This window comes from Amphiura filiformis, chromosome 8, assembly GCF_039555335.1.
Source record: "Amphiura filiformis chromosome 8, Afil_fr2py, whole genome shotgun sequence".
In the NCBI taxonomy this organism is placed as follows: Eukaryota; Metazoa; Echinodermata; class Ophiuroidea; order Amphilepidida; family Amphiuridae; genus Amphiura; species Amphiura filiformis.
The window spans coordinates 70,248,415-70,270,628 of NC_092635.1; the positions used below are offsets into that span (position 1 = coordinate 70,248,415).

At 35.8% G+C, this 22,214-nt stretch overlaps 3 protein-coding genes across 3 annotated transcripts in view; 1 reads left to right on the forward strand and 2 right to left on the reverse strand.

Annotated features, from left to right (window-relative positions):
- The window catches only part of LOC140159703 (lysosomal alpha-mannosidase-like), a 68,715-nt gene that overhangs the window by 40,438 nt on the left and 6,063 nt on the right, over window positions 1–22,214 (forward strand). Inside the window, exons 16-20 of the mRNA XM_072183199.1 lie at window positions 17,382–17,600; window positions 19,099–19,217; window positions 19,606–19,707; window positions 20,205–20,292; window positions 20,854–20,934. Of these exons, the coding sequence (XP_072039300.1) occupies window positions 17,382–17,600; window positions 19,099–19,217; window positions 19,606–19,707; window positions 20,205–20,292; window positions 20,854–20,934 (609 nt within the window). The remainder of the gene's footprint in view (window positions 1–17,381; window positions 17,601–19,098; window positions 19,218–19,605; window positions 19,708–20,204; window positions 20,293–20,853; window positions 20,935–22,214) is intronic.
- On the reverse strand, window positions 5,557–6,584 carry LOC140158415 (uncharacterized). The gene has a single exon (XM_072181506.1). The coding sequence runs from the start codon at window positions 6,582–6,584 to the stop codon at window positions 5,694–5,696; it is 891 nt and encodes a 296-aa protein (XP_072037607.1). The 3' UTR covers window positions 5,557–5,693.
- On the reverse strand, window positions 9,847–11,013 carry LOC140159405 (uncharacterized). Its single transcript, XM_072182869.1, has one exon. It carries the CDS (start codon window positions 11,004–11,006, stop codon window positions 10,182–10,184), a length of 825 nt encoding a protein of 274 aa, XP_072038970.1. The 5' UTR covers window positions 11,007–11,013; the 3' UTR covers window positions 9,847–10,181.

A 22,214-nucleotide genomic window follows, 5' to 3' on the forward strand; every position in this document is an offset into this window, starting at 1 on the left:
AATGATATAAAAACAATAGTGTCAAAATGGTTCAAGAAATTGCTTAAATTGGGCCTTTATTTGTTCCAAATATGTTGTGGGGGCACATCCCACCTCAGACACCCCCTTACATTGTACGACGTGATGGCGCTTCACGAGTATACATGCATTGACCAATAATATTTTCACAAGGCAAAATAAGTTTGTGTCAGGAGATCACCTGCGTAGCCTTTAAAATTTGAAGGAATTTTCTATGTTCCAAGGTACTTTTTAGTTTTTTACTTTTGTGTGTACCAATACGCAATAAAAAAATGCATATCACATAGCCACATTTTGTAAAACTAAATGTTTACTACTTTGCTGTTTTCCTCATTTCCTCCTAAATAAGTCTCTTTTTTTGCCTGAGACAATCATCACACAAAAATACCTGATACCAAATTTTGGCCAAAAAATAAAAGTTTCCAATAATAAAACATATTGCACTAATTCTGGACTTAACTTGCAATCATTTATGAAGAAAGAAACACCATGCACACACTTAAGGGATCTGGAATGAGTGTTTTGAGCATTTCGACAGTATTTTTTGTGGGACATGAGAGCACATCAGACATATCGAATCGCATTCTGAATACGAAGAATGTCTTTCTGATATCAAATAATTTTCATTTTTGAAATTCACGATATAATACAAATTTTATGACAAATTATTAAAATTTGATATTTTTCACATTTTTGATATATAACAGTCCTCGAAGTAAATTTTATAAATCTAATGATATATTCTTAAATTGTATTGAGCTGAGAGGAAAAGCCGACGATCAATTGAAAATTTTGATCTTTCATATTGAAGATATGGATTTTTCCCCCAAAAGACCTAATTTTTTTGGTGTTTTGGGAAAAAAAATCCATATCTTCAATACGAAAGGTCAAAATTTTCAATTGATCGTCAGCTTTTCATCCCACCTACATACACTTTAAGTATAAATCATCAGATTTATAAAGTTTACTTTGAGTACTGTTAAAAATATCAAAAATATAAATTTTAATCATTTGCCATAAAATGTGTATTACATTGCGAATTTCAAAAAATCAAAATTATTTGATATCAGAAAGACATTCTTCGTATCCAGAATACAATTCGATATGTCTGATATGCTCTAATGTCCCACAATAAATACTGTCCAAACGTTCATACCCCATCCCTTAACATGTTCAGAAAAAGTACCCTTTTAATTTAAAAATAAGTGTTTTCAACCCACAGGTTATTTTACTCTTTTCATTTGCTTGGTGGTGGTGTCAGGCATGATCACACAGCATAATATATTATGAGTGATCGATTTCCAGACATCTTTGGCAAGTGCTGCTTATAAGTACTTAGCCAAGAAAAAAAAATCTAAAATATATTTGATTGGCAATGCAACATATTTAAGGGGGGTCGATCTTTTGTGCGTAATTATAGAGGGCCAGGGGATTCACTCTATCATTAAAAAAATTATTTGAAGAAGTCAAAGAGCCCTAGGAATAAAAACTGTAGTGTAATTCACGCCAGATACAATTTCTTTATACGACAAAAATTAATTTTTTGTAATCGATCAAAAAACGAACGTTTTATATCAATTTTAAATTTAGCCTGAATCCGTAAATAGGGTACCTCTCGCCTTTTTTGAGTCAAGGCTATTTTTACCATTATGCAGCGAACCATTGTTGAAGCTATTTCACATACATGTACAAAACATTCTAGAGAAAGAATGAGGACATATAGTGTTGAAATATCTTTTGTTGATTTCGAATGATAATGTCACGTAAGTCGTAAATTTTAAGGTCAAATTCCTAAAACCAAAACAAAACATTGCGACGCAGATAATTCCCGACTTCACTTAATTTCATCATCACATCAGTGTCTTTATTATTTGTTTGAAACCTTTCCCAAACGTTCGTGCTATTTATGCATAAAACGGCTAATCTATCTTTACAAAACGCGTCTTTTTTCAGTAAACAAAAGGCTAAAGATGGCATTATCAGATTTATCTTTTATCATTACACTCCATCGCTCAACTGCCACGGTGGCGAGCGGTAAAGCGCTAGACGCGTAATCGAAGGAAGTTTAGAATCGCTGGTTCGAGTCCCAACGAAGCCCGTGGAAACTTTTTTTTCTTCAAAATCCTTGATCGCATTCCGAAATGAGTCACTTGTCGGAAAATCATGTATCGTATCCTTAACTTCCTTGCCATGTCTGGCTAGCTACTGTAAAGAAGTTCACCAGTCTTACATGAGAAATATAAAATAAGCAAAGATAAAATCCTATTGGTTCTTATAAACACTTACCTGTATATCCGGTAGGTGAAAAAATGCAGAATCCTTCGATAGCTGATATGAAGAAATTCAAGTTTAAGGTACTTATAAGTTATGGCCCTCTTTGAGATATAGTAGGTGGAAAAGATGCATGCAATTGTCATGAAATATTCACAGCTAGACTTTGGTTGAGTGTAGCAAAGTCCATGTGTGTCTCGAGTACATTATAATCCGGGCACAGAGCCAAGGTTTTATAGGTCTAAGGAAATAAGTTTATTACTGTGGGGTTATATGTGGTGCCAATGAGTAGTTTTTTGCTTAAATTTATGTTGAATCATGGGTAAAAAAGTGGTTAGTCCTACTTATTTGGTTAATAAATCAAGAGATTCAGAGGATGGTACAGATTTAGGTGGTGAAGATACAGATTTATTTAAGTGGAATTGTGAATTTACATAAATGCAATATTGCTTAAAACTACACTTAAGTTGTAGTTCTGTATGTGAAATAGTAAATTTCCTGATATCGTATTTAAAGTTCATTTCATACTGGTCCATCTCGAGTATGTGATGCGTCTAAAGTCACATCACCATTCACGAAATCGAGATAGCCCCCAAGATAGACCAGTATGAAATGCACTTTAAATATGATATCAGGAAATAACTATTTCACATACAGAACTGCAACTTTAGTGTAATATTGCATACGTAAATATAATTCAAGATTAAATAAATCTGGTAAGTACATGCTTTAATTTAAAACCACTTTCATGAAAATCTATAGTCTAATTGAATTATAGAAAGGTAAACTTAATATGAAGATTTTCAATTGCGATTTTCTAGAAATGCATGTGTTTTGAAATAGACCAGCATGTGATGCGTCCGACGGATTGATCAGCTTGATTCTAAATCTATTTTATCAGTATATGTTTGGCCGAATGCTAAATTAGCGATTATTCTTTGTTAAAATCATATTAGGCATGAAATCTGTTGAAGGGGATAGTAGTCAGATGCTACAGTACTGCACCTTTAACTAACCCTGTATTCTAATTCAAGAGAATTCATGCGAAACATGATTTTGGCAAACGGATGAATCACTATTTAGCATTGTGACAAACTCATAATGATATATAGGACAGGTTCCAATACATTGCAAAGATATGTACAAAGAATCTTATTAAGACATAATTCTATTTCAGGAAATTTCAAACGTCAAAAAGTTTTAATGACATTCTATCGTACATAACAATAATTAGGCATAGGTATCATAGTAAGTCACCATGGTAATTAACAAAGTACATGTATAATTACAAAAGATACACTCCATACATCCTAAAGCTATGAGAATGTTAATTATAGCAGTTGAACTCATAAAAATGTATGTCTAGAATAGATGGCTATTAATTTGTCATTATTTGATGTGAAAATTTAACAAATTTAAACAACCGACTTTGACAAACCATGCTAATCACTATTTCAGCAAATTATTTTGAAAATTAAATTAGGCAAACCCAATTCTGATACTTTTGTCCATTTGTCACATTTTTGACCATTTGTTGCCAAAGTTTTTCACCCAAGCACTAAAACACCCAAGGGCTATTCCAGTTGAAATCCACACCCCACTATGGAAGATATTGCCTTCCATGCAGGGAGTGTGAATATTAAATGGGCATGGGTAAATTTTGGTACCATTCCCTGCACTCATTTGAGCAGAAAAAGTTAACCTACATTAACGAAAATTCGTCTCAGAATTGCACCCCCTTGGTTGTGCCAACCATCAATTCTTTAGGGTGGGGTAGGGTTACTGAAGCATCAAGGTTTTTATTTTTTCTCCAACAAAATATTTTAGGTGATGTGGAGTTCAACTTGATATTTAGATTAAAATACTTATTATTAAGTTACTCTCACTTTAAGGGCTGGGGTATGAACGTTTGGACAGTATTTATTTTGGGACATCAGAGCACATCAGACATATCGAATTGCATTCTGAATACGAAGAATGTCATTCTGATATCAAATAATTTTGATTTTTGAAATTTGCAATTTAATACACATTTTATGGCAAATCATTAAAAATTGATATTTTTGATATTTAACAGTACTTGAAGTAAACTTTATAAATCTGATGATTTATACTTAAAGTGTATGTAGGTGGGATGAAAACCCGACGATCAATTGAAAATTTTGACCTTTTCGTATTGAAGATATGGATTTTTTTCCCAAAACACCACAAAAAAAAGGTCTTTTGGGAAAAAATCCATATCTTCAATATGAAAGGTCAAAATTTTCAATTGACCGTCGGCTTTTCCTCCCTGCTACATACACTTTAAGAATATATCATTAGATGTATATAATTTACTTCGAGGACTGTTATATATCAAAAATTTGAAAAATATCAAATTTTCATAAAATGTGTATTATATTGTGATTTTCAAACAATGAAAATTATTTGATATCAGAAAGACATGCTTCGTATTCAGAATGCAATTCGATAGGTCTGAGGTGCTCTCATGTCCTACAAAAAATACTGTCGAAACGCAATAAACGCTCATTTTAGATCCCTTAAGTTAACTCTACATTGATGCAAAATGTCTACTTTTTGCATGATTGTAATGGCCAATGGTGTACTAAAATACCATGTGAAATACTAAGCCTGAAGTGCTTTAATTACAGTAAAATTTAAGTTTATATCGAGGGTTGAGAGCCTGAAAGCCTCAACTCACTACCACCTGCTCCCACAAAATGAGCATAAAGACACCACGGCACTATTGAAGATACAGTCCATTAATCATGACAAAATTCAATAGAAAACAAAAGACATTGTGATGAAATATTGATTTTTGAAGACCAAAGCAAAGAGCCAACTTTATGCTCATTTTGTGAGAGCTGGTAATATTGAGTTACGGCTTTCTGGTTCTGAACCCTCGATATATACATCCGGAGATCTCCTGTTTTATTCTGATTTCACAGATCGAGTGATGGCTGACACGTCTCATGCATGTGTATAATTGAATCAATAATGTATAAACTATGTGCTATTTTTCTTACATCTTATTTAGGCCTATACGTCCCAGCTGTGTGAAGTTCAATAATGATCGTCGAGCTAATACACACATTGACAATAATTATAGGCGCTGGAATGAAATAGCAATTTTCTTTGTTTTACCTCATTTGTTGGCTTGAAATTAAAAGGGGACATAATGTGATCAGTGAAAACTAACATTTTTGGAAAACAAATAAGAATCTATTATTCTTATTTGAAGATCTATTATTCTACTCATTAGACAATGCCAGGAAAAAGCATCCCTATCATTAAGGGTCTGTTATGTGTTACTAAAATGCTGGTGCAAGACAGTGTTAAATTCAAACAAAGTTGTCCAGTTAAGATTGGTTTGACTTCATCACTTGTTCTATGTCAGTTCAGAGTTATATTTCATAAAGCAGGAACCCAGAAAAGCTGGAAAATCTATAGGAATGACTGTGAAGTTTGTGTCCATTTTGATGACCAAATTTCAACCAGACTTGGTCTCCAGCCTCCAGGTTCAAGATTGCAGAATTGCTGGTTTGGTCAAAATCAGTTGCAGTAGTGGTATGGGCTAATGCAGTCACAACCAAATTATCATTTTTAACAAGCATTATATGCGGTTGTGTAGGTCTGTACACACCCATAGAAAACATGAACACATAAATTCCAGGAATTTGACATGTGAATTTGTTTGATTGAAGACTGAAATGACCATCAATATTGACAGTAATCTCCTGGAATGTGACCACATCATCAACGTTACCAGTTTGGGCATTCATTTTGACAGCTGTGAATGCCGATTTTCTGCATCGTCCGCAGTCACCTTTCTCTCCTTTCATCCCGATTGTTCCAGCCCGTCCGGGTATGCCTTGATTTCCTTCAGGACCCATGGGTCCCCTTGGTCCAGTCTTTCCAGGGAGGCCTACCCCCTGTAAACCCTGGTCTCCTTTCTCTCCTCTCAGTCCCTGTGGTCCAGGAAGGCCTATTTCTCCAAATCCAGTGTCTCCTTTGTCTCCTTTGATATTCATACCAGCCTCACCTTTGTCTCCTCTCATACCGTCCCGTCCGTCCCGTCCTGGTAGACCATTGTGTCCTGGTGTGCCCGGGACACCACCTTGGCAGCAAGTATTACAGTTGTGTTCAGGTTGATTCTGTGTTTGCTGACTTTGAGTGGATACCAGGGATGAGATGACAGTAATTGTCAAGAATGCAATGGACAGGAACATCTTGTGATCTGTGAATGCAATATTGATAATAATATCATATTGTTGATTTTGTTGAGTACAAACCATGTGGTTAATTTTGTTGAGTATCCCTGTACACAGACTTTCAACCACTCCTGCAAGTCAGTTCCACAAATAGGCTGAGTGGGTCACATCCCACCTCAGACACCCCCTTGCGTTGCACGATGCGATGGCGCTTCACAAGTATTCATGCATTGACCAATAATATATTCACAAGGCAAAAAAAAAGTTTGTGTTAGGAGATCGCCTGTGTAGCATTTAAAATTTGAAGGATTTTTCTATGTTCCAAGGAACTTTTTTAGTTTTTTACTTTTGTGTGTACCAAAATGCATAGCCACATTTTGTAAAACTAAATGTTTACTACTTTGCTCTTTTCTTTATTTCCTCCTAAAATAAATCTTCTTAAGAAGTAATTCATTGGTAGAGCACCAGCGCAGTCACTTTCGGAGTCTTATTTCACCCTTATACAGATAAACCTTATTATACCAAATTTTTTTTCCAATAATGGAACATATTGCACTAATTCTGGACTTAACTTGTAATCATTTATGAAGAAAGAAACACCATGCATACATTTAACATGTTCAGAAAAGGTACCCTTTTAATTTAAGAACAAGTGTTTTGAACCCACAGGTTATTTTACTCTTTTCATTTTTTGCTTGGTGGTGTCAGGCATGATCATATCATAATATATTATGAGCGACTGCCAAGATTTCCAGACATCTTTGGCAAGTGCTTCTTATAAGTACTTAGCCAAGAAAAAAATCTAAAATGTATTTGATTGGCAATGCAACATGTTTTAATTCCTTGCCATGTCTGGCTAGCTAGTGTAAAGAAGTTCACAAGTCTTGCATGAGAAATGTATAATAAGACAAGTCACATTCCTATTGGTTCTTATAAACACTTACCTGTCTATCTGGTAGGTGAAAAAATGCAGAATCCTTCGATAGCTGATATGAAGAAATTCAAGTTTAAGGTACTTATAAGTTATGGCCCTGTTTGAGATATAGGTGGAAAAGATGCATGCAATTGTTATGAAATGTTCACAGCTAGACTTTGGTTGAGTGTAACAAAGTCCATGTGTGTCTTGAGTACATTATAATCCGGGCACAGAGCCAAGATTTTATAGGTCTAAGGAAATAAGTTTATTACTGTGGGGTTATATGTGGTGCCAATGAGTAGTTTTTCGCTTAAATTTATGTTGAATCATGGGTACAAGAAGTGGTTAGTCCTACTTATTTGGTTAATAAATCAAGAGATTCAGAGGATGGTACAGATTTAGGTGGTGAAGATACAGATTTATTTAAGTAGAATTGTGAATTTACATATATGCAATATTGCTTAAAACTACACTTAAGTTGTAGTTCTGTATGTGAAATAGTAAATTTCCTGATATCGTATTTAAAGTGCATTTCATACTGGTCTATCTCGAGATAGACCAGTATGTGATGCATCTGAAGTCACATCACCGTTCGCGAAATTGAGATAGCCCCCAAGATAGACCAGTATGAAATGCACTTTAATTACGATATCAGGAAATTAACTCTTTCACATACAGAACTGCAACTTTAGTGTAGTTTTAAGCAATATTGTACATGTAAATATAATTCAAGATTAAATAAATCTGGTAAGTATATGGCCTTAATTTAAAACCACTTTCATGAAAATCCATAGTCTAATTGAATTATAGAAAGGTAAACTTAATATTTCTAGAATTTTCTAGAAATGCATGTGTTTTGAAATAGACCAGCATGTGATGCGCCCGACGGATTGATCAGCGTGATTCTAAATCTATTTTATCAGTATATGTTTGGCCGAATGCTAAATTAGCGATTATTCTTTGTTAAAATCATATTAGGCTTGAAATCTGTTGAAGAGGATAGTAGACAGATGCTGCAGTACTGCACCGTTAGGCCTCGTATCCATAGGCTGTTCCCTTGTGGCGTGTGCCCTTGTTCCGTGTTTACTTTTTCCCATGTGACCTGCCACACAGACAACGAATCTTTCTTTTGCTTTTTTTCGCTACGGTTCGTTGTCTGTGTGGCAGGTCACATGGGAAAAAGTAAACAAGGAACAAGGGCACACGCCGCAAGGGAACAGCCTATGGATACGAGGCCTTAACTAACCCTGTATTCAAGAGAATTCATGCGAAACATGATTTTGGCAAAAGGATGAATCACTATTTAGCATTGTGACAAACTCATAATGATATATAGGACAGGTTCCAATACATTGCAAAGATATGTACAAAGAATCTTATTAAGACATAATTCTATTTCAGGAAATTTCAAACATCAAAAAGTTTTAATGACATTCTATCGTACATAACAATAATTAGGCATAGGTATCATAGTAAGTCACCATGGTAATTAAAAGTACATGTATAATTACAAAATATACACTCCATACATCCTAAAGCTATGAGAATGTTGATTATAGGAGTTGAACTTGTACAAATTTGTGTCTAGAATAGGCGGTTATCAATTTGGCATCAATATTATGAGAAAATTCAACAATTAACAATTTAAACAATTAACCAACTTTGAAAATCTATGCTAACCACTATCTCATCAAAATATTATGAAAATTAAATTAGCAAAACCAATTCTTATACTTTTGTCCCTTTTTCACATTTGTGACCATTTTCCTGTCTCCCAAGGTTTTCCACCCAGTGCACTGAAACACCCAAAGACTATTCCAGTTGAAATCTCCGTTTTTTTTCTGAGTTCACCGACCGAGTTATGGCTGACACGTCTCGTGCATGTGTCTCATTGAATCAATAATGTATAAAAAAAAAAATTTAAAAAAAAGCAAAAAAAAAAGCGCAGTGATTTATAGTGCGCTACGCTTTGGCACTAGCGCCTAGATGTTGATCCACAAGCCTCAGCACACTTTACAGTGTGTGTAAATCGCTATTCGTCTTACGTCTTATTTATACACCCCAGCTGTGTGAAGCTTAATAATGATTGGAAAGCTAATCATGCATTGGCAATAATTATAGGCACTGGAATGAAATTGCAATTTTCTTTGTTTTACCTCAATTGTTGGCTCAAAATTAAAAGGGGACATAATGTGATCAGTTAAAACTACCATTTTGCGCAAAACAAATAAGAATCTATTTTTTATTGAAATCACACATTAAAGCTTAAAGGCAATGCCAGGAGAAAGGGTGTGTTATATGTTACTAAAATGCAAATGCAAGACAGGGTTAAGATGGTACTACACCCTTGATAAATTTGTGACTATTTTTGCATTTTCTGAAAAAATAATAACACACTGGTAACAAAAGTTATGTATATTATAGGGCAAGGAATCCAGTTACTACACTGGCATTTCAGTGACTCAAGACAAGCGGTTCATTATTTATGATAAGAAAAGAGGTACCGCTAGAATGTACCTCATTTCTTAATATATATAATGAACCACATGTCTTGAATCACTGAAATTTCAGTGAAGTAATTGGATTCCTTGCCCCTATAATATACATAACTTTTGTTACCAGTTATTTTTGGAGAAAAATGCAAAATTAGTCACAAAATGTATCAGGGGGTGTAGTACCACCTTAAATTCATACGAAGTTGTCCAATAAGTATATACAGTTTAATAACATTGGTTTGACTTTACTTGTTCTATGTCAGTTCAGAGTTATATTTCATAAAGCAGGAACCCAGAAAAGCTGGAATATCTATAGGAATGGCTGTGAAGTTTTTGTCCATTGTGATGACCAAATTTCAACCAGACTTGGTCTCCAGCCTCTAGGTTCAAGATTGCAGAATTGCTGGTTTGGTCAAAATCAGTAGCAGTAGTAGTATGGGCCAATGCAGTCACAACCAAATTGTCATTCTTAACAAGCCTGATATGGGGTTGTGTAGGTGTGTATACGCCCATAGAAAACATGAACACATAAATTCCAGGAATTTGACATGTGAACTTGTTTGATTGAAGACTAAAATGACCATCAATATTGACCGTAACCTCCTGGAATGTGACCACATCATCAACGTTTCCAGTTTGGTCATTCATTTTGACCGCTGTGAATGCTGATTTTCTGCACTGTCCACAGTCGCCTTTCTCTCCTTTCATCCCAATTATTCCGGCCCGTCCGGGTATGCCTTGATTTCCTTCAGGACCCATGGGTCCCCTTGGTCCAGTCTTTCCAGGGAGGCCTACCCCCTGTAAACCCTGATCTCCTTTTTCTCCTCTCTGTCCCTGTGGTCCAGGAAGGCCTACTTCTCCAAATCCAGTGTCTCCTTTGTCTCCTTTGATATTCATACCAGCCTCACCTTTGTCTCCTCTCATCCCGTCCCGTCCGTCCCGTCCTGGTAGACCATTATGTCCTGGTGTGCCTGGGACACCACCTTGGCAGCAAGTATTACAGTTGTGTTCAGGTTGATTCTGTGTTTGCTGACTTTGAGTGGATACCAGGGATGAGATGACAGTAATTGTCAAGAATGCAATGGACAGGAACATCTTGTGATCTGTGAGTGGAATATCGATAACATCAATCAAAGTATCAATAATTGTCCCACAATGGCAATATTTGTTGATCCAATGAACTAAAATTGGGTCAAAATATAGGTTGGGAGCTATGACAATTTAAAATTTTGCCAAACTTTTTGCTAAACGAGCTACAATGTTGAAAGTTGGACTGAAAACTCTAGCATGATTCTTAACTGGGAGTCTTCAGGATTGTCACGGACCCTGATTTAATTTAGAATACTTGTTTTCAATCCATGTTTGTTTTTTTACTCTTTTCATTGCTTGATGGTGCACAGCATATATTTGAGCGACTTTCTAAGATTTCCAGACTCACAATTAACCCATTTGTCAAGTGCTGCTTGCAAGTACTTAAGTGTACTGGCAACCTGTTTAACTTACTTGCCTGGCTAGCTAGTGTTAATGAAGTTCACCAGTCTTGCATGAGAAAATGTAAAATAAGCAAAGTTACAATCCTACTGGTTTTTACTTACCTGTGCTCCTGTGTATCCTGTAGGTGAAAAATGCAGAATCCTTTGATAGTGATGTGAAGAAATTCAAGTTTAAGGTACTTATGGCCCTGTTTTAATATAGCAGGTGGAAAAGAGGCATTCAATTGTCATGAAATGTTCAACACTATGACCCAAAATGATCTCCTCTCTGAAGGAAAAGTCCAATAACCTCTATTCAGTATGCATGGCTCAGAGTTGACCTCAGGTTTGGATTTATGAGCTCAACATACTCAAAGTTCATTCCATGCATGTATAATTCTATTGAGGTTAAGAACTCTGTACTGATAGATGAGCATATTTGAGATCCTAACGTGAGCACATCAGAACTAGGGCACAGAGCCAAGGCTTTATAGACCAACGGAAACATGGTTATTGATTTCATTTATTTTATCTTTATTCTGGTAAGCTCTTTCAATGCATAAGTACTGATCTCCCAAGAGTTCCACATCAGACAATGTAAATTACAAAATGCAAAGAATACAATGAAATTTAGAAATTTATGTGGGATTATAATAAGTTGTGATTCTAGCATCCTATATTTATGGATATATATCCATAAAAGTTTATTCCCAAAATTTCAGTTGATTCTGAAGTTATGGATGATTCTGTATATATTACATCACTCCAGGAGCACTGTGCTGTAATTTTGTTCTGTAAACAGGATAAAATTTGGCTATATTTTTGCTAAGCAAATGAATCTGAAAGAAATAATTTGCACACAAATATTATGTAGCCAGAGGTTTCCAGTTGTAGAAAAATATTAACTTTTTTTTTAAAGTGGGGGATGAGGCTCTGGATCATAAAATTACATTAATTTATGTATCGTGATTGCAGCATTCCTCTATACCCACCCTACAAACCACATACCCCCACAGTGCCCACACACACCCTTTTTGGTAAATTGTGCAAAATAGGGACATGTGTGTGCGTAAAAGTTTCAAACTATGCAGTTTATTGAAGCTTTCATTTATACAATTAGTCCAGGCCCTAGCTAGAACCCGGCCTACACCGGATAGGGTAGAGATTTTGACACTTGATTTGGGTTATTGGACCTTTGAGGTTAAAGAATCACGGAGGTGCTTTTTTAAAGCGGCTGGTCGAGAGTTCAAGATGGCCATGGCCATTTTGAAAATTTTAAATTTTAGTTTTCACTCAATATTCATGTGTAATACATCATTCTATAGGTTTTTGCATACAAGGAATCAATTTCTGACATTATTTTTATGATTGAAGGTCAGTATAACATGTTTACATTCAAAATGGCCACTTGAATGGTTGCCAAAAGATGGGGTTTTCATTCAAATGCATTTAGAATTCAATATTTTAACTTATTTGATGTTAAAAATAACCATGGGATGCTGATATTATGGTGACAACAAAGCATAAGTCGTCTATGTCATTTCTATCATCTCCTGGATATGTTTAAAAATCAAAATGGCTGCCAAAATGGCCATAAAATAGTCTTTTTCATTAAAATGTGTTACAGGAGTATTATAAAGTACCAGATTTACAATGAAATGGTGCCAAACATTGTGTTCTTTTGTATTCAAAGTATCCCTCTGGTAAAGGGGTAACAATATGACATCGGCATCAATTAATATTATCTCATATGGGCATGTAAACATTCAAAATGGCCGCCAAAATGGCTGCAAAACATGATTTTGTTCATTAAAATGGTATTTAAAACAGCATTTTAATAGACGTTGTGTTAAATATTTCCATGGGCGCTGATATAATGTTAAAGGGATATTTCTATCCCAATTTCTTCCTGCTCATGTGTTTTACATTCATAAAAGAATCTTAAATCCTAAATTTCATGCAAATCGGACATTCCGTTGGCGAATTATGGACTATAACATACCGTATATTTCAATGGTCCATAGGATTGTGTGTTATACTTTCGTTGGCGACAGAATAAAATTCAAAATCGAACATGTTGGCGGTTTCTCTGGAAAGGGAATATATTTGCAAGATTCCTCTTGCACATGATCATTATGCACCTAGTATATAAGGGGTCCCGTTGGTATGAGCATGCCGGCAGAATCATTTTACGACAGAATGTTAACCATATGCCATGAAGCTGAAAAATGACATCTCCTGTAAAAACTGGTATCTTGAAAGTTGGTGTAACAGTCATTTAAAAGAATATAATATACTCTTTTAAATGACTGTTACACTCAACATCAAAATATTATTTTGGTGGCCAAGTTGAATTTTAAACATGCCCAATTACCCATAAGTCCATGCTGTTTTCCTATTACTGCTATGCTATAATGATTATGTGGGAAAATACTCTCCTTTTATGGCACCATCCCCTTGAAAACCAGATACCTAGTGTCGCTGTAACAGATTTTGATGAAACAATAATATTTTGGTGGCCATTTTGGGAGTCACTTTTATTTCTTTGAACTTACCCATGGGATAATTTTGAATGACATATTTTACGTTACCCTTCTGCCACAAAGATATTTTTGGATCTCGAAGAAAGCACTCATGTGGCACCATTTCCTTAAAAAATCAGATAAATTACATGTTGTTGAGACATAATATTATCAATTTAAAAACTACTTGCATGGTCATTTTGGAGAAAAAACGAAAAGAAAGAAAGCACTATTGTTGCACATAATACACTATGTAAATTGTAAGTTGCTGGAAGGTATGGGTCTTGCTTAAAATGCCATATAGTTGAAAGCTTTCCATCCTGTTTCTGTTTTTCGGAATTTGATGGAAAACAAAAATAGACTATGGGGCAGGTTGGCCCACTTGTGCTGGGGCAGGTTGCCCCCATTGTGTTTATGGGCAAGAGTTATGCATACTTTCTCCATTTTCACCCATTTTGTGTCAAATGAAGCAAAATACAATTTACACACCAACACTAGTCAGTTCCATGGATAAAATTGTTCAAAGGCGGAGTATAGTACAAAAAAATCTATATTGTTGTCCTATTTGAGCACTTTTTGACTGGAAATAGCAATATTTCAATATCATATTTCTTTATAATTGGGAATTTGTACATAAAAAGTAATTCATCACTCAGAATAGTTAATAATGAACAAAAAAGTCAATTACAATTGTTATCCATAGCCTTTCAGTTTTTCGTTATGGGTTTTATAAGATGATTGGTTAACGTTATTTCCTTGATTTTAGCTATTTCCTCAAGAATGACCCATGATGGCATAAAATGAATTTTATTTTTGATTATCTTAGAACTATGATAGGTGATATCTTACCGCAGTTGTAACTTTAGAATGTTTTATTGGAAATAAATATGGCAATAACACACGGTTGTGCATAGAGGGCCAACCTGCCCCGTTTGGTGGGCCAACCTGCCCCGGCCTGGTTAATTTTCTTTTCGCTCTCTCCTACAACTACTATAACTTTTGTATAAGTCACAGAGCCATATAAATTTGTTAGCATTTACCTAGAGTAAACAGCTCTCAAGTATCAAATTGAGAGCCTCCTAATCCACAAACTGAGCTCTCCAGATAAGTGGGGAAAAAGGGGGCCAACCTGCCCCGGTCTCCCTTACTAGGTGCATAATGATCATGTGCAAAAGGAATCTTGCAAATTTATCTTATACATTTATAATTTATATCTAGAGAAACGGGCCGAAATGTTCGATTTTGAATTTCATTCTGTCGACAACGAAAGTATCACACACAATCCTATGGACCATTGAAATATATGTTATAGCCCATAATTCGCCAACTGAATGTCCGATTTGCATGAAAATTTGGGTTTAGGTTTCTTTCATGAATGTAAAAACACATGAGCAGGAAGAAATTTGGATAGAAATACTCCTTTAACATTATATCAGCGTTCAATGAAAATATTTAACACAACATCTATTAAAATGCTGTTTTAAATATCATTTTAATGAAAAAATCATGTTTTTGCAGCCATTTTGGCGGCCATTTTGAATGTTTACATGCCCATGAGATCATATTAATTGATGCTGATGTCATATTGTTACCCCTTTACCAGAGAGATACTTTGAATACAAAAGAACACAATGTTTGGCACCATTTCATTGTAAATCTGGTACTTCATAATACTCCTGTAACACATTTTAATGAAAAAGACGATTTTATGCCATTTTGGCAGCCATTTTGATTGTTAAACATATCCAGGATTATAGAAATGACATAGACAACTGACCATAATATCAGCAACCCATGGTTATTTTAACATCAAATAAGTTAAAATATTGAATTCTAAATACATTTTAATGAAAACCCCATCTTTTGGCAACCATTTGGCGGCCATTTTGAATGTAAACATGTTATACTGACCTTCAATCATAAAAATAATGTCAGAAATTGATTCCTTGTATGCAAAAACCTATAGAATGATGTATTACACATGAATATTGAGTGAAAACTAAAATTTAAAATTTTCAAAATGGCATGGCATCATCTTGGATTTCTCGAATTAGCAGCCGCTTTGCAAAAGCACCTCTGTGATTCGTTAACCTCAAAGGTCCAATAACCCAAATCAAGTGTCAAAATCTCTACCCTATCCGGTGTAGGCCGGGTTCTAGCTAGGGCCAGGACTAAATACAAGTGGTAAAATCGTTGTCTGTTCACTACTGTCGTATCTCAAAAGGCTGCCTTCTGTGATTTTTGTCTCGCCTGATAAGGCAGGAGACTATATAATCACTTTTCCGTATGTATGTGTGTGTGGGGGTGGGTGTGGGGGTGTGTGCGTGTGTGACAAATTTGATTAAAGTTTTGGTTTTCGCCTATTTTCTCGGAGACTAGGAGTCGCACGTTTCTCAAACTTGGTGGGTGGGTGCATCTTGACCCGAGACAAAACCGGTTTGTATTGGTTAGTGGGTCAAGGTCACTGAGGACCTCTAGAGGTCATCTGAGGTCAAATTAGTAAAAACTGTCGTATGGGCATGAAACTTGGTAGGTACAGTCAACATTTCAAGCCAAATTTTTTGAAGGTCATTTCAAGGGCACCAGGGGGCATCTGACGTTAAATAAGTATAATCTGTCGGATGGGCATGAAACTTGGTGGGTACAGTCAACATTTAAAGCCAAATTTTGGAAGGTCATTTCGGGGTCACCAGGGGTCATCTGAGGTCAAATTAGTAAAAACTATCGGATGTGCATGAAACTTGGTGGGTACAGTCAACATTTAAAGCCAAATTTTTGGAAGGTCATTTTGAGGTCACCAGGGGTCATCTGAGGTCAAATTAGTAAAACTGTCGATGGACATGAAACTTGGTGGGTACAGTCAACATTTAAAGCCAAATTTTTGGAAGATTATTTCAAGGCCACCAGGGGTCATCTGAGGTCAAATTAGTAAAAACTGTTGTGTGGGTATGAAACTTAGTGGATACAGTCAACATTTAGAGCCAAAGTTTTGGAAGGTCATTTCAGGGTCACCAGGGGTCAAATTAGTAAAAACTGTTGCATGGGCATGAAACTTGGTGGGCACAGTCACCATCAGCCAGATAATCGTGCCTAGCCGATAACCGCCAAATTCATTTACCTCTACCAAAAGTAATCACAAAAGCAGGCGGTTGCGAAAGCAGGCGAGACTCGTGGTTCGAGAACCGCCTTGTTATTATCATTGTTGTATTTCATATTGATGTATTATATTTCAGCATGCTTTTTCATAGACATTGTGACAAGATGACAGTAATTTAAAAAAATCACTCAAGGCAGCATTTTTGATATACAACAGTATGTGATGCAGACTACAAAATATCCCCCCTTTCCTGTGAAAATTCATACTTTCATATTTGAGTGTTTCTCCAGTTACACATAGTAGCGAACTAAATTGAATGTACAACATGTAATAAAGCCCTTCCTAATATCCTTGATTTTTTCTGTTTTATTGCCTCCAGCATTATCAAGTGATCTTTGACGGAACCACAGGCCTACTGAAATCCATAACTGAGCTTGGATCCAACACTAATCTACAAGTATCCCAGTCATACTACTGGTACAATAGCAGTACTGGCAACAATGTTAGCCACCAGGCATCGGGGGCATACATCTTCAGACCAAATTCAAGTGAAGCATTCCCACTCTTCAAAGATTCTGTGGATATTAAAATGGTTACAGTAAGTAGAAAATAATACTTCGCACCCATATGGCCATACTATGGCAAAGGTTGTATCTTACATTTTACATCAGTAGCAATTTACTTCCCTTTTCCTTGTTTGTCTACAGCAAGCCAAAAAATTAAGGTACCAGTTGTGTTCACCCCCTGTATATCCTAAACTAAGACAGATATGTCATAATTGGAACCAGCAGCCAATAGCTGCATCTTAAGATCTTTTAGCTCGAATTTAAGACCTCATTTGTTGAAATTGTTCTAGAAATAAAAACACTGCGATCCAAATACCTAAGGAAGATGGCCATTTAAAAGTTGCAGTTTGCTCCATTTCAAACCCTATTGATTTGCACACAACACATTCACAAACAAGAGAACCAACGGCAGTGCTTCCATTGATTAGCACGTTAAAACTAGCGCCGTGTTTTCATTGATTAGAACACAAAAGTGCAACTTTTGATTTTGTTTCTTCATTAGGTTTTAGATCACCGTTTCTTCAATTCTCAACCAATTTCAACAAATAAGGTCTTAAATCAGAGCTAAAGAGTACAGGTATCGGCTTTAATTTTGACATACTTATCTTTATTTAGGATATACTGGGGTGAACACAACTGGTACCTTAATTTTTGGCTTACTGTATTTGATTTGCATGGAAAAAGTTGTAACATAGAAATAGATTACAACAATTAATTACTGTCTGTTGCCATAACTAAAGTTAATTGCCATAACTAAAGTTTGTTCGGCCTTTAATAGGCAAAAATTATTTGTTTTTTGTTACAGCGCGATTCAATAAAGTCCAGCTTGCGTAAATTCACAAAAGTGTGCGCCAGTCAAGCAGTACGCAATGTGCAACTAGCGTACATGTAAGTGCTGCGTCCATTACGGGCAATAGTTAATAAAAAGTCAGATTTTAGTATATCGTAGGAATGAATGTTCTTATATGTTTATGTGGAAAACAAAAAACTGTTCAACAACACTAAATGGTATGGAGCAAGTGATGCTGATGGTTTTCTGTGATGCTGACCAGCTGAGCCTCTTCCACCCTTAAAATCAGGGACTGAAGCCACACACTTGACCAGTATATGATTCTCTCCTAAAAGCATGGAGCTCTTATATTCCTTAGAATTCTGACTACAAGCATATATGGCTCTAAATGAGGATTTTATGACAAAAGAGACAAAAAGCAGACACTGTTCACAAAAACATTGCAACAGATTAATAACAATACATGTTTGTACAGCCACCTGTATCATTAATGGTTGCTCAAACTCAGATGTTTTAGTGGAGGGTATCTGCCTTTCATCTCTTGCATATAGAGGCATGTATGCTTGTAGACGGAATTCTGTGGTATATGAGATACTATCAATGTGTAGTTTGGGTAGAGGATCAGTTAGTCAGCATTGCTAAGGCTAAAAACTTTAACAAAACATGACTTCTGATACAAGATATTTTAAAGAAAAAGTGAAAGAATATGCTAACTTAAAGTCTAATTTGATTGTGTTCAGGGTGATGTTGTCCAAGAGATACATCAAACATTCCAGCCATGGCTCAGTCAAGTAGTCAGGCTCTATAAAGGACAACCGTATGTTGAGTTTGAGTGGACAGTCGGACCAATACCTGTTGGGTGAGTATGCCAGGTGTATAAAGGTCAAGGTCCATTTGCTTAAAAAGTTACCTTTTTCAGAGTCTTGGTTAGCAGCGACGTAGCTTGCGACACCATCACGGCGTCTTCATTCAGCGTAGTGTTTACAATCCTCCGGTCACATGACCACCCGATGCTGAATGAAGACGCCGTGATGGTGTCGCAAGCTACGTCGCTGCTAACCAAGACTCTGAAAAAAGGTAACTTTTTAAGCAAATGTCAAGAATGACAGAGTCCAATATCAGTATCCATGCTGCTGTCAAGGAGGTTTTGCTTTAAACATGTTCAGGGGCCAATGACACACAGGTTTTTCCTGCCTAACGATGACTTGTATTTTATTAATAATAATACTCAATGCATTATATTGCAGAGATCATTTTGGCAAGGAGATCATCAGTAGGTTTGACACAGATATAATGTCTGATGAGTATGTGTACACTGATGCTAATGGAAGAGAAATGGTGCAAAGAAAGTAAGTTATCAAATAAATACACTACTATTACATGTAAAGCTATAAGCAGGCGCGTATACAGAACTTCAGCAACCGGGGGCGCAAATTTCTTGGTAGCTAATAAAGGATCATGAAACGTGTAAATATAAGATATGAAGCTGAAATGATAAAATATGGTTTAAATTTGAACAAATTTGTGTGAAATGTGCATAAATTTGCTTTATTAAATGCTGAAATCGTAAAATATGAGATTAAATTTGTCAAAATCACATGCACACAGGCGTTTCTCTTCTCTTCTTCTCCAATTTCTCTTCTCTATTTTTTGACACCAGAGGGGCACGCACCCGTTTAAAAAGGGATGTATATGCAACTGATAAGATTTGTTTCCTGTAGGAGACTGAAATTCTGGGTTTTTTTGTACAAATAAAACAACCAATTATTTGTAGTGCAGATCATGCAAGTTGTGTCACACCCAATTTGACTTTTTGATTGACATTGTTTTGTTCTCATCTGAATAGGTTGAACCATAGAGATACATGGAAATACAATAACACTGAACCTGTGGCAGGCAACTACTACCCAGTTAACAGTAGGATATATATCATGGTAAATATTATACTACAACATTGTCCATTATATGTATGTTAATCAGTAGTGGTATCACAGGGGGACATGCATGGGGGTTGCCTCCAAAATGTGGTCTTTGCCCGGGGGTGGGGGGTATACGAGGATGTGCCGGCCAAATTGGGTAGGTTTTCCACGAATAATCCCTAGACATGGGTTTATGTTTTGAATAAAAAAATCCTTAGACATGGGTCTCCCTTTTAGATTTTCTGTGCTTTCTGTGTGAAAAACATGTGGGAAAACATGTTGCTTTTACTATTTTCAACCTCAAATCTTTAGATATGGGTAAATTTCGGTAAATTACCCTTAGAAATGGGTATGGTTTCAGAAGCTCGGGCCGCAAAAGCTCAGCCGAAAAATAATCCAAGTACCCCCCGCTAGAAAACAATTAAAAATGGATCAACCTATACAAAACCACGAGTAGTGCCTGACATTGTAAATTTTATTTTGAAAATTGACCAAAATTGAATAGAATTTGAAGTAAAAGAGGACTAAAAACATAAAATCTGAAACTGTTCTTATGGTGTGTATTGTTTGTTTCAGGATGACAAGAAGCAATTAACAGTATTGAATGATAGATCTCAAGGAGGTGCTAGTCTTAAGAATGGATCAATGGAACTTATGGTAGGTCACAACAAGTATAGGTGTACTCATTGAAAGAAATGGGCTATTCCATTTAAAATCCATACATCCCCTGTGGAAGATTTAGCTAAAGTCTGCCACCAAGGGAGTATGAGTTTTGAATAGAATAGACAATTTGGTAACTTCCATTTGAAAAAACTCACTCCAGTTGTGTAAGATATAGGTAAAGCTATAACACGGGGGGAGTATGGGTTTCAAAATGATTAACACTGACCAAATACATTTGAAAAACATACTCCCTCTATGGAAGATATTTTCAAAATCTTCCACAGGAGTAGTGTGGATTTCAACTGGAACAGCCCATATATGGATTCGAAAATCAAGAAAAATGTATCAATTTTGCAAACATTGCCTGTATGTCACAAAAAAAGGATTCCTTTCGTATTGTGAAGATTTCATCCAGTGAAAATATTCCCATATGCAAATGAATATTTTGAAATTATCATTAATGGAATCGGTATTATTTTGAAATTAATGCTGGTTCTCTTCATATTGTGAAGATTTCATGCCGTGAAAATATTGTGCTTTCCCATATGAAATTGAAATTATCAGTAATGGAATTGGTATCATTTTGAAATCATATTTTTTTCCTTGGCCATCAAAATAAATCTGATAACTAATGGGCACAAATATCTAGGGATTATTTCATAAAGATTTGAAGCCGTGTTGTATCATAAGAACCCTATCGTAAAGTTAGGTGCACTTTGAGCTATTTTTGTCATCAATTCCCATACTTATGATGCATATTGATATTTAATAAAATGGGCTCTATAATGTGGTCTATAAATTCAAAGGCTGAAACCAACTGGAAACCCTTAGTGGTATCAAGTTCGCTCTATCGTTAAGGCGTTCGACTATGGTGCAAGAGGTTGCAGGTTCGAACCCTGGCGGTGCCTAGTACGCTCTCGTGAAAAAAATTGAGTTAGCTTGAAATTCCCCTGGACAAGGAACTTTATTGCTAATTTGTCTCATTGTAACCCGTACGAAACTTGGGGAGCTGATCCTGGTTGCGAAGGTTATTTGTGGAATGTCTAGGGTGTGCGCTCTTGAAGCAACAAAGTCCCTGAATTGTTGTTTAATGGTTTATGGAATGATGTGGGGCCGTAGTGGTCAGCGACGACTGTAAAGTGTGCTGAGGCTTGTGGATCAACGTCTAGGCATTGTGCCTGTGCACAATAAATCACTGCTCTTTTTCTTTTTTTAATTTTATATAGGGCTTCAGATATCAAATAATCAGATTTACTTGGTAAAGCTCATACAAC

Excerpts from the sequence above, each read along its gene's own strand:
- LOC140158415 (XM_072181506.1), bottom strand. The coding sequence starts at position 6,584 with ATGGTTTGTACTCAACAAAATCAACAATATGATATTATTATCAATATT.
- LOC140159405 (XM_072182869.1), bottom strand. The coding sequence starts at position 11,006 with ATGTTCCTGTCCATTGCATTCTTGACAATTACTGTCATCTCATCCCTG.